This window comes from Gymnoscopelus braueri (assembly GCF_963280865.1).
Source record: "Gymnoscopelus braueri genome assembly, chromosome: 11".
Classification (NCBI taxonomy): Eukaryota; Metazoa; Chordata; class Actinopteri; order Myctophiformes; family Myctophidae; genus Gymnoscopelus; species Gymnoscopelus braueri.
Window position 1 is genome coordinate 25053723 of NC_137613.1, and position 12869 is coordinate 25066591.

Below are 12869 nucleotides of genomic sequence, written 5' to 3' on the forward strand. Positions count from 1 at the left end.
ACCTTCCAACCAGTCTGTTCGGCAGCTGATAGCGGCAGCGCAAAAATGAGGGGGGAAAACGTAGGAATGAAAATAAGGAATAAGGATTCATAAGGTGATAAACGGCTATAAAAGACCCAGGTGTGTGTGTGTGTGTGTGTGTGTGTGTGTGTGTGTGTGTGTGTGTGTGTGTGTGTGTGTGTGTGTGTGTGTGTGTGTGCAAAATCATTGTAGGGTATGTTCAGTTATCTGCCCGGAAGAAATTACTTTTGGGGCCAAAAAGGTCAAAGTCACAATCAAGGTCAAAAATCACATAATCTGCCGTATCCCACACATGTAGCGATGACATGTAGTAGAATGATGAGGATCGACGCATTGTGATCCTCGTCGAAAGATAAATCAAGTGATGTGATCCTTTGCCATCTCACACTGTGCTGTCAAATGGCATCATTATACCTGGCTTCTTTAAAAACTGGCCTGTCAGAAAACTTGGAGATAAAGTGGAGATAGATATGAAATCCTATTGAAATGAGGTGTCATACACTGCCGCCGTTTTTCCTTTTTGTCTTTTCCTCCTCTGTAAATATAGCTATTTGTATTTGTTGATGACATTTTTTGGGGTTATCCTTTTAGACCCAAATGTTTCACTGTGCTGTTTAAACAATCAATAACTTGAGAACGGATGGCTGGATTTTTGGTGGAAAGGATCAGTAGCCTGTCCCTAAGAAATTGTTACATTTGGAGTCAAACAGGTAAAGGTCACAATCAAGATCAATTACACTAGAGACCATGCAATGGGATCAGACCAGCCGCAGCGTTCTTCCGTCGCCCTTGCTCAGACCACACTCATCTTTGAACTCGGCCTTCATTGTGATCTCAACTACACCCCCGTCAACTTTCTTGACACTATCGTGTCAACAAAATCTGTCCACAGGCGGACAGACAAGACATAAACGGCTGGAAACAAACTAAGTACTGAAAAGTTTCTGCTACAATTGGTGTCTCCAGGACCACATTATATGATGATGACACACACACACACACACACACACACACACACACACACACACACACACACACACACACACACACACACACACACACACACACACACACACACACACACACACACACACACACACACACACACACACACACACAAAGGGATGACAATAATCGAATGAGGTTTACAGCCCTATGTGCATGTGTTTGTTTTTTAGTTTTGTTATTCTTCCTACTGCTGCCACCAGGGGATTTGAGCAGACAATAGGGGAAGATAAACAGAAACATGCTTGCTTGCGTACAGAAAGATACAAGAACATATTGTGTTCGGATTGTATCGCGGCTTAATGGACGTGAACAGGCATCATTAATGAATAGAAGAAAAACATCTACGCGTTGCCATGCTGAGGAAGCAATCATAGAACATATAATAACAATGCAGTAAACATGCTGTGAGACTTTACAACAAGCCACGAGAGAGCACCTAAACAAGTTACACAAATACGAGTCTGATGAAGCTGATTGTACAGATGAACAGATGGGGATGTTTCACGAGTCTGCCAACAGAGTCTCATGTCTGAATCTCCCCAACACTGTTTGACGGTGTTGGCTACTGTTTCCAGCTCTCAGCTGTGGGTCTATAATCCTCCATCGTCCTTGTTGCCTTCACTGCTCACTTCTTTCCAACCCAGTTTAAAGGCGTAGTTCGCCCAGGCTTCATGGTGTGTGTAATTGATAGAACATTTAAAAAGAATTGGGTGAACTACTCCTTCTCCAACATTTTCATGTCAAGGACCCCGCAAATTGATATGTATTCGGCCACGGAACCCCATCTGAAAGGATGTTGTGCCAGGGGGTCAGTCGGGGACCCCCGAAAGAAGATTTGTAATTTTTCACAACTGTTCAAGATTTGAAGATGTTTTTAAAAAATCGACAAGCTCACCACACGTCGCATTGCGACTAGATTAACTCATATTGCAGGAGACCCACTGAAGCCCCTTCAAGGAACAGGGGTCCCGGACCGCACTTTGAGAACCCGTAGTCTAAATGAAAGCATAGTCTCTCCTACTCTACCGACAAACAACAAACCAGATTGAATGAATAGAGTTGGTGTTTCCAAACTGCTGACATATTATGGCCGAAATCACATTTGAGCGAACCTCTCAAGCAGGCAACAGAAATTAGATTTCCAGTTTGAAAACGTTCCAAAAACCAGTTGTAAAAGCACAGAGCACCTCCTCGGCCCCAATCTGATTAGAATACAAATTTCAATCGAGAGTTTCATTGCCTAGCAACGGAGCCGGGTCCATAGCAACGATGTGGCGCTGTCACTGTGACGCGTGTGAATAATGATGTTGCTGCAATGCACATTTCCTGCGTCCAACACCACAAGCAACGTTCAGTATACCATTGATGTCAGGCGGAAACCTTGTATGTCCAAAACTAGGGGATGAGCGATATTGACATGTAGGCCGATATCTGATTACCGATTCATTTGCCGTGGTGGACAGTAACATACATACATAAAGTACATTTAATTGAGTAGGCTACTGTGCTTAAGTATATTTTTGGAGTGTTATCTTTTTCTTCTTTTTTTCAAGCTTATGACTTTCAGTTTGCTAAATTTTGAACTATTGTAAATATTGTACTTTTGATTCCCACTACATTTCTAGGAAGGTAGATGCTTTTTTCACATTTTGTTGTTTTGCAACTTACCGTAATTTGTACTTTTGAATACTTATTTACTTATTTACTATTGCGTGGTCAAATCAGCCGATAACAAGTTTCCAGTAGGGTTTAGCTTACACCTGTTACACAGTAACTGTGATTCTGGGTGCAGATGCAGAATAATTCTAACTAGACGCGTCGCAATTCAGAGCAATTGCAAAGTGTGGTTGCGCCGACGCCGGTCGGGACTCAGAGTTATAGGCCAAGAGTTATAGGTTCAAGAGTTATAGGCCAAAACGTAAAGGGGGCTGTTATAGCACCACCATGTGGCCGAATGGTGTGATAATTCTTTTAATAATTTCGGACTAAATTATGAACCTCCCCTACAAATATGGTAACTCTAGCTCTTACGGTTTCTGAGAAAAAAATACTTGAATTTGAGTTTTTTCACTTTTCCATTAAAGCGGATGGGGAAATTTAATGCACTTATAAATCAATATCAATTAAACTATTTAACCAATCTCTTAGCAAAATACAAGCGCACGATTCCCGCTCAAGACGGTCATTTTGACATATGGCACGACATTGGGGGAAAACTGTGGGAGGAGATGCGGTTCAAAGTATTGTTTATCTAGAAAAATAATAAAGTGTAAGGATTACTATAGTCTGGTTGCCCTGTTAGGGCAACCACACTAATAAACAGTGAATTCTTATTACCCGATTTATTAGGCCTGCAGATGTACGTAATATTTGTGCAAATGATGCAAATGAAGTATTTTTATTTAACATTTTTCCAACTTGTTGACCCTAAGGAAAGGTTCTCCAGAAAAAAACTGAATCTGCAGCCTTAATCAAAGGTTTTTTTCAGCTTCACATTCAAACAAATATTATAAAATAAAATATCATCTAAAACCTAAATATTATTTTGATATCGGTTCGATATTTCATTTTTAAGGCAGATATTGCCGATGTTACCCGGTTACTTTTCAGGAAAATCTGCGTTCCAATGGATTCAATGTAGTTATCATTTATAGTCAGGGGATATTAAAAAAATCTTGGAATAAATTCCTTACCAAAAAAAATCTTCACCAATGTGTTTGTAAAGGTGTCTAGTAACACATCTCACAAAGACTGAAATGCAGTCCCCCTAGGAGAATTTTTGACAGCTCCTTAAAGTTGGGGTACCCACCATAACCTTGGTTTAAAAAAGATCCCCAAAAAAAATCTAAATTTAATTCTGTTTTAAGTAGCATGTGAGGTGTCAAACTAGGGTGTTTTTATGATTCTGAATCCATTGCAAGCATTTGTTTTGCACCAAAACCACTCCTTGGGCTAAAAACGGCCCAATCTCAATGGGCTTTTTACACAAAAAGTATACCTGGAAAAGGATGGCTATGGCCGTTTTTAGCCCAAGGAGTGGTTTTGGTGCAAAACAAATGCTTGCAATGGATTCAGAATCATAAAAACACCCTAGTTTGACCCCTCACATGCTACTTAAAACAGAATTAAAATTAGATTTTTTTTTTGATATTTTTTTCACCAAGGTTATGGTGGGTACCCCAACTTTAAGGAGCTGTCAAAAATTCTCCTAGGGGGACTGCATTTCAGTCTTTGTGAGATGTGTTACTAGTCACCTTTACAAACACATTGGTGAAGATTTTTTTTGGTAAGGAATTTATTCCAAGATTGGAAAGTATTCTGCTAATATCCCCTGACTATTAGTCACAAGCTCTTGTTAATACTTTTCATTGTGTCAATATTTATAAACCACTTTCACTTTCAGATTTTAGTGTAAATTAAAATGTGCACCAACGGTGTGACACTGCCACCCTCTGGCAGATCATGTGTATCACAGTCAGACTCTGAACAAACATCTGAGATCTGGGGGAGTCACAGACCCCTTTTACCATTTACAGTGGTCCTGGTGTGGTCCAGTGATTCTAAACCCTTTTTATTTCAACTTTTCAAGGACCACCACTTTGATATGCATGGATCCCCTCCATTTGACATGATTTTTTATCTATGGGACCCTGATCTACACTGTAAAATGTGTACACTCTCAGAGTTAGAGACACATAAGAGTCTATTTGGTTCCTAACTATCCATCATTCAGGTGGGGACTGACTGGAAACCTCCTCATGGACCCCTGGGGGTCTCGAGTACCAGTGGTGTACTCCATGATAATCTTGCTGGAGTCGTTAAAGGGATTGTAGGCAAGTTCAGAGATAAAAAAAAAAAAAAAAACTGTTGTCAAACACCGCCCCTCCACTCCCCCCCCCGCCCCCCCCCCCTCCTCATCAGCAGTTTGTTTCCCCGACCACCAGGGGGTGACGCAGGGGGGACTTCTAAACGGGCCATGCCGAAAATAGGTTGCTTTATTCGGATACAATGCGTGTCACTGCCCGCCCCTGCCGGTTCTCTGAATTTCTATTTTTAAATAGGCTCTGTCATGATAAATTGACCACATATATGAAGTTAAACAACTAAATTCTATCCAAACGATATCTTAAAAGTAAATTTCGTTTGAGAGCGTTTTAAAACCGAAAGTAAAAAGTAAAAACTGCCCACAGAAAACAAGAGCGGCTCGTTCCATTTTTGTCGGCTGCACTCGGTTCCATTCGGTTTCACTCAAACAGTTCAGACGGACGCGCACGGACGCGCACATGCGTGCATTTACGTCCCGGACAAACGTAAACTGTAGGGAAAATACAGATTTCAGAAAGAGGACTGTGTTTCAATGCAGGAAAACACCCCAGCATCATTATATAATGGTTGATAGAGGGGAAAAATGCAAAATATATGTATATAAATATTTTAAAAATGTAGGCTTAATGTTGCCTAGAATCCCTTAAAAAAAATTAATTTTAAGTGTGTGCAAGTTAAAAACTCATATATAATCTCTCTCATAAGATCCCAACGTGCAACGTCACGACTTAAACATCATTTTGACAGACAAGAAATCACTTATCTTGTAAGTCATTCAGAAAAGTTCTGAAAAAGTTCAGAAAAAAAGTTTTACCCTATAAAAAGTTTTAAGCATCACACTATTCATAATAGTTGATGCCTAATTCATACATTTTAGTGCTTTTTTCACAGTGAATATAATTGCATTGATCGCACGAAAAAAAGCACTCGTAGTGTGTCGACCTTAAACCGATTTATATAAGATTAAAGGAAAACGTAAAAATACTGAGCTGCTGGCACTATCTGCACTGGATCTCTGAATGAACCAACACATACTGTGCAGTCTATCTATAATAATAAATATACAGTAAATGTACAGTAAATATGAATTAATACTGTACATCTATCACGGATGAATACATTGATGGATGGATGAATGATTGGATGGATGGATATGAATATACAGTATGTACGGTATACAGTCATATCAACAGTGAATATGAGAACCTATGAGTTTAATAGGTTGTAGTTAATTGGTTATAATGTTGTGGAATAATCAGGAGAGGTGTGAGTTGTAACGAGAGCAAGTGACTGGGTGGAGTGTTACTGATTCAACTAATGGACACAGTTTTGATCTGTGATGATCAATCTGTGAATTGACATGGCGCCAATCAAAAAGTGAGAGAGAGGAAGTTCACTTTGAAAAACAAATATAAGAACACAGGAGAATATTATCTGTCACCAGAACTACCAGGGAAAAAAAGAAAAAAAGGTCAGCAATTTAGATTTAGAAATGGGAAAAGTAAAACACTGGATTCATTCATTAATGGCGCTGAATGAATCACAAAATAAAATGCACACACGCACATACTACAGTACATACACTACGTACAGTAAGTACATACAGTGCATACAGGGTAAAGGCACACCACGCAAGAGGGCTGCAAGCAAACAGGCAGAAAACACCTACTACAACTAGGGGTGTCAGGAAGTAAGCAAAAGTCTGATCGAACATAATGAGAGAAAATCGAATCGAATTGTAACCTTAAAATGTAAAGTCAAATTGCTATTCGAGCTCTATCAAGAGCTTGAATAGCATCTGCAGTTTCATGTGAACAGTGCACACTGCAGTTAACGACTTAAACCCCATATACTTAGTTGACTGGATTCCCCCAGCGCTCTATAATAGGTCCGCTAGTATTTTCCACTCCACCATATCTCTTCACTGGAAACAAGCCGATTTACAAGAGGCTATTTTTGCCAAATTATCTCCCCCAGAATAGGGACGCTAGGGTCCAAGTGTTTAAAAGAAGAGACACTAAAGTAGATTGCAGAAGGGTGCTTTACAATACCAGCTTGAGATCCCTCACCCGCAAAAGCCTCCAGGATTCAAATTGTATTCTTTTCCTTCCGACAAAGTATCAATTGAAAATCGAGCCGAATCTAGAAAATCGTGACACCCCTAACTACATCTACGTTGGTTAGTGTGAGACATACCATACCTGGGTCAATGAGAACCTCTTGTGCCCCTACAGACAGAGAGAAAGAATGCAGATTCACTCCATGGCACAAGGCGTTAATGTTAGCAGTGTTAGCAATGTTAGTCCCAAGAGAACACTTCAGTGCTGCCTGCAGCTCCCAATGGCACTAACCTTGAACCTAAGCAAAAGATATTACGTCACAAAAGCTGCATCCAGGCCATTTTGACCAGTGGTGGAAAGTAACTAGTACATTTTTACTTTACTGAAGTATTTCCAATTTTAAATAATTTTACTTCTACTCCACAGCATCAAAGGCAAATATTGTACTTTTACTCCACTATAATTATTTGACAACTTAAGTTACTACAGTAGTTACTTTGTAGATTTGACCTACTGTATATATATACTTTGGCAATTTGAAAATAGCCGATCTACAAGCTCACAACGTGTCGCTTTGCAACGTGAGCTTGTAGATCGGCTATTTTCAAATGGTTTTTACACCTTTTATACATTTGAAAACTTACTTTTGGTACTTTAAGTATATTTTGAGAAATACTGAACTTGCACTTGTAAAAGACTATTACTACAATAGGATATTGCTACTTTTACTTAAAGGGTTAGTTCAGATTTTTTGAGTATTTTCTGTAGGAAATACTTACCATTAATGTAGTGGTTGCAAAGGTATTAATTGATTGCCCGAGTCCCGTGGTCAGAGTTATGGTCCGTTTCTGATAAATATGAAGTAGTTCCGGTAGATTAGTTAGTAGATTTGGTGGGGGCCGCTCATTAAAAATAAATTAATAAAAAAAACTAGCGTCATTTGTATTGTTGACCTATTTCTACCATATAGAGCAGGTTTCGTTCAATTTCGACCCCTCTGTCACATGGTACTAATGTTTGTGTCCAGAATCACTGCGCCGCGGCAGCCTACTCACACACAAAATATATGACACAAAAAAATAGTACCATGTGACAGAGGGGTCGAAATTGTACGAAACCTGCTCTATATGGTAGAAATAGGTCAACAATACAAATGACGCTATTTTTTTAAATTAATTTATTTTTAATGAGCGGCCCCCACCAAATCTACTAATCTACCGGAACTTATCAGAAACGGACCATAACTCTGACCATGGGACTCGGGCAATCAATTAATACCTTTGCAACCACTACATTAATGGTAAGTATTTCCTACAGAAAATACTCAAAAAATGAACTAACCCTTTAAGTAAAACATCTGAGTACTTCTTCCATCACTGATTTTAACCACATTAACCCAGTGTACCTATTTTGGGCATGTCATTATAGGGGTAAATTGTCAAAAAAAAAAAGTGATTTAAAAGCAGTGGCTTTATTTAAAGCCACTGCCAGGCAGGTATGGGATGTATTGTATACCCCACAATTTCCCATAAAAACCAATCAGTCTATGTATGAAAACTGGCCCAGTGTAATGTCTCGCTAATTGGTCACCAATTACATTTACCCTGTAGGTCTAAATTATAGTTCATTCAAATTTATCAAGGGGAAAAGAAGCTCACAAGATGGTGTTAAATCAGTACTTAAAACATGTTAATAACATGCTAACAAACTGAGCCAAAGAGAGTATGTGGATAAGTACTTTCAATAAATGGGTTTATTTGTTGAAGGCCAAACAGCGGAAGCTTTGACAGTTCATGCATTTTTAACATCTAGTGCGTGGCACGCGCACACAAGAAGCAGCTTAGCTGACGAAGCTTAGCGATGCCCGGGGTTTGTGAGTCGCTAGAAACACTCTCTCACACTCAATCGTGACTCGCTCACAGACATTTCATCATCCGGTGCGGATTTAAAAAAAACTGTAGTTTCTGTCACTGTCGCCATACATAGAGCAGTGGTTCTCAAACATTTTCATGTCAAATTTTCATGTAATCTGAAAAGATTTTGTGCCAGGGACCCCCATAAGAGAAGATTTGTGCAATTGTTTTCTAAATTATTACACATTTTTCTAGACTTTTCTAGATACATTTTCTTTATTATTTAAAAAACAGCAGATCTACAAGCTGACACATCGTGAGCTTGTATATCGACAGCCAAAGTATAAACAGGGTTAAAAAGGTTAAACTGATTTTGCTAATTTAGCTGGGGACCACCCGGAACCTCCTGAAGGACCCCACTTTGAGGACCACTGATATAGGAGCCACGTGTGCCTTACCTGGTCTGTGGCGTTTGCCCGCGTCTGCCGGCTGGGAGACGCTGGGTTTGCGGCCTGCGTTCTTCCCCGCCGTGCCCCCTGGGTAGTGGAATATGACGGAAGCAGAACACAAGCCCTCTAAAGCGGCTGGGGGGGAAAAAAAGAGAAACGGCATCAGTGAGCCTCTGTGAATGTGAAGCACATGCAGCGCGACACTGAGATCAGAGGAAACTACTATCACACAGCAATCCATACTCGACGTCACGCAAAGAAGTGAATAAATCGTCGTGGCGGTGAGGCGGTGAGATCCATGGCACACAGTAAAAGTAATTACCTACAAAACCACACGACAAATGCTTGTGTTGCAAGCACTCAGATGATAATAACTGCTTACAGATGAATGTGTCCTCCGTCGGACGATGGTGTTGTAACTTGTTGCACTTGTTTTGCCAAATATATCGTAATATATATTTATCTCCATATTATAACTTTTTGTGTTTTTTCATTTTCATGTGTGTGTGTTTGACATTGTAATATGTAATAATTATTCATCATTTCTGCCCGACAGCGACGATAATATAAAATATTCTCCCCACTGACTATTTGAATTAGGAAGAAGATCTGGACTGGATCCAGATTCACATCTTCAAATAGTCAAATCAACAGGAAGTTGACATTTCTATTTGAAAAAATTAAACTATTTCAGAATCTGCTTTGTTTGCATTTGCTTATGCGCTAAAAGACAGTGCCTTTTAAGACCTGGTTCAACATCTAATGTAAGTCAATGGACCAGGCTATTGTGTTGCCTGTGTCAGGCAGACTTACCACCGAGCCAGAGGAAGTCATTGACTCCGCGGAGCAGTTCCACAGCCATGTGGTAGTGGACCAGAGCGTCCTGCAGCATGCCCGCCTGCAGACACAGGTCCCCCACATGCTTCCTCATCCGGCCCTGGCAGCGCTTCTTATAATGTCTGAGAGAAAGGAAGAAGATAGGAGGAAAGACACCCGTCAGACAAAAGAAAAGGCACTTTTCCCCCCCCCTTCTTTTTAATGTATTCAAATTTCCTTTTATAATGTGTTTCTTTTGCATTCTCTTAAGCACTTTCAATCTGGCGTTCCTATTTTGGGCATCTCAAAAAGTTTAAAAACATTTAGAATCTTTCAGAAAATAGCACTAATAGCAGAACAACAGGCTCAGGACGCGTTGCGGCGCGTCGTGAGCTTGTATATCTGCTCTTTTGGCTATTCATCATACAACGAAGTAAAGATGGGGCTTAAGTTGTTAATCCTTTGTGTCTCAATGCTTAATGTGTTGTGTAAAGCACTTTGAATTGCCTCGTTGTTGAAATGTGCCATACGTCTTGAACTCTTGAGCCTTGCTTAAATCACAATGATGGCATACATTCTTCTCACTGCCCTGAACAGAGTCTGTCCTTTTTATATGGTATTAACTTTCCCTTTACGTGAGTGACCCGTACAGAAAAACCTGGCCATGGCCTTTCTGCCATGAATGTCACTTCATATCTTACCAGGGTGCCAGCGGAGTGAATCTTATCAGTTAGCTACAGGAGGGGATTGGTACTATACTTTAGGGTGGGGGGAGGCACAAGCACAGGGGGGGGGGCAACAGAACAAATCCATTAGATACTATGGTCTGACCTAGACAATAACACAGGGAACAGACTGGAAGGGGATAGAAATAGTTTCTAGGGACAATAAGGTGTCTGTCTGTCCAGCGTCTGAGTGACTGGGAAGGTCAAGAACGGACAATAATGTGGCTCTGCAGGTGACCTTTCAAAGTAGAAATAAATGGATTTGATCCATTTTTTTTTCTTCTTCACTTAAGACAGTGGGTCTCAAAGTGGGGTTCAGGGACCCTCTGTGTTCCTTGAGGGGGTTCCAAATGTACCCTTACAGGTCTGCAACTCTGACAGTTATGGGGGGTCCTTGAAGAAGTTTGAGAACCACTGACTTAAGAGAACATGAAATAGAATAGATTATAATCTGGGAGGTATGAAATCTACAGCAGAGACCTACAGTAGTACGTCAGATGATCAATAACCAAAAGAACGCAGACGTTCATTAAACATTAGCATTTATATTGTGCCATCATCAGACATGGATGTCATCATCAAATTCATGTTTCCATGAGTAGGTGCAATGCTGTGCCAAGCTGAAAGGGAATGCCATGTTCCCATGAATAATGATGACATGAGATCCATGTAGCCCAGTGGTTCTCCCCATGGGGTCCTTGATGGGGGGGTTCCAGGGGGTCCCCAGCTAAATTGTTGATAGTTAGGAACCAAATGGACCTTTACAAATCTATAACTCTTGAGAGTGTAGAAAGGGAACCAAATGGACCTGTCCATTTCTACACTCTCAGAGTTATGGGGATCTGTGGCCTGATCTTGCACACTAAACGTGGGGTCCTTAGAATTAAAATTAAAAGTTTGAGAACCACTGATGTAGCCACTTGGTTTTCTCCTGCCGCTGCCTGCAGCCAATCAAACTGCCAGTCAAATACTAAACCTTCCCAATCCCCCAACATCCACAGGTTTCCCCGAGAGCCTAAAACAAAACCTCCACTGCGTGGATTGTGCCGTCATGTGTTCCGCAGGTTCAAACCATCAGCTCCTCCTTCAAATGCCCTCGAGAGTCTCGCGGCATAAATTTGCATCGTAATTGTGGCGCGCGTATGCAAATATGCAGCACAGCTTAGTGTACAGTATGTACAGTACCGAGAACAAAAGCAGGGTGCTAGATGAGGCAGGAAGGACGTGACTTAGCAACTATTTGTGCAGAGCCTGTTAGAAAGAATATTATGGAAAATTGCTGGACAGATGGTGTGAATGTGTCTGAAGAGATTTCATATTCAGCTCGCAGTGGTAGTGCTCCCCATCCATAGAAATATATGAAGATGTCAGTGGTGTGGTGCCAGTGTTACACTATTGTAAGGAAGATATTAATTTAGCTTATTGCTGGGTTATAGTCCATTATAAAAACGATAAGCACACATAGATAAGAGTGTGACAGATACGATCTTGAATCTTGAAAGATGAATTACGTTCACTTAGGCTTAATAAAATAAAACAATAATCAAGCTACAGTAGAAGATTAGCCTAATGTACTACCCTCACAATATTTGGCCTATAAATAACTAGGCAACTCCCGGCCTCAAACCATTACCATTTTGGGTATGTCATTGTAGGTGAAAATGTCTTCACCATTTGTTTCAAAAATAGCTAATTTACAGGCTCACAACGTGTCAAATCAAGCTTGTAGATCGTCTATTTCCGCAGCACGACCACCATTAAACAACAAAGTATACGACAGGGCTTAAGTGGTTTAATCAAACCCAGGGAGGAGCGATGAGCTTGTCTTTTCAACCAGGAACGCATGGTGCACAAGAGCAGTGAAGTTCGGGTTTCACTTTGGAGCAGGGCTGAAGCCGATGGGACTGCTACAGCTCTTAAACTAAAGCCATGTGTGTCTAACAGCTCACCTTTTCACACCCAACAATAAACTCACAGGACAGTGGTATGAAAGAAAAAAACAAACAGAAGAAAGACAAATAAACCAAACAAAGAAATAGAAGGAAAAGGAACAAAAATCAACACAGACAACTTTTTGAGTTGGAAGATTTTTGACATGGCAGGCAAAAGGTT

General features: G+C 40.4%; 1 protein-coding gene across 1 annotated transcript in view; it reads right to left on the reverse strand.

Annotated features, from left to right (window-relative positions):
• trappc9 (trafficking protein particle complex subunit 9) overlaps window positions 1–12869 on the reverse strand; it is a 339982-nt gene that overhangs the window by 321792 nt on the left and 5321 nt on the right. The window contains exons 4-6 of the mRNA XM_080441558.1: window positions 10030–10175; window positions 9226–9351; window positions 7056–7082 (exon numbers count right to left, since the gene is read on the reverse strand). Of these exons, the coding sequence (XP_080297684.1) occupies window positions 7056–7082; window positions 9226–9351; window positions 10030–10175 (299 nt within the window). The remainder of the gene's footprint in view (window positions 1–7055; window positions 7083–9225; window positions 9352–10029; window positions 10176–12869) is intronic.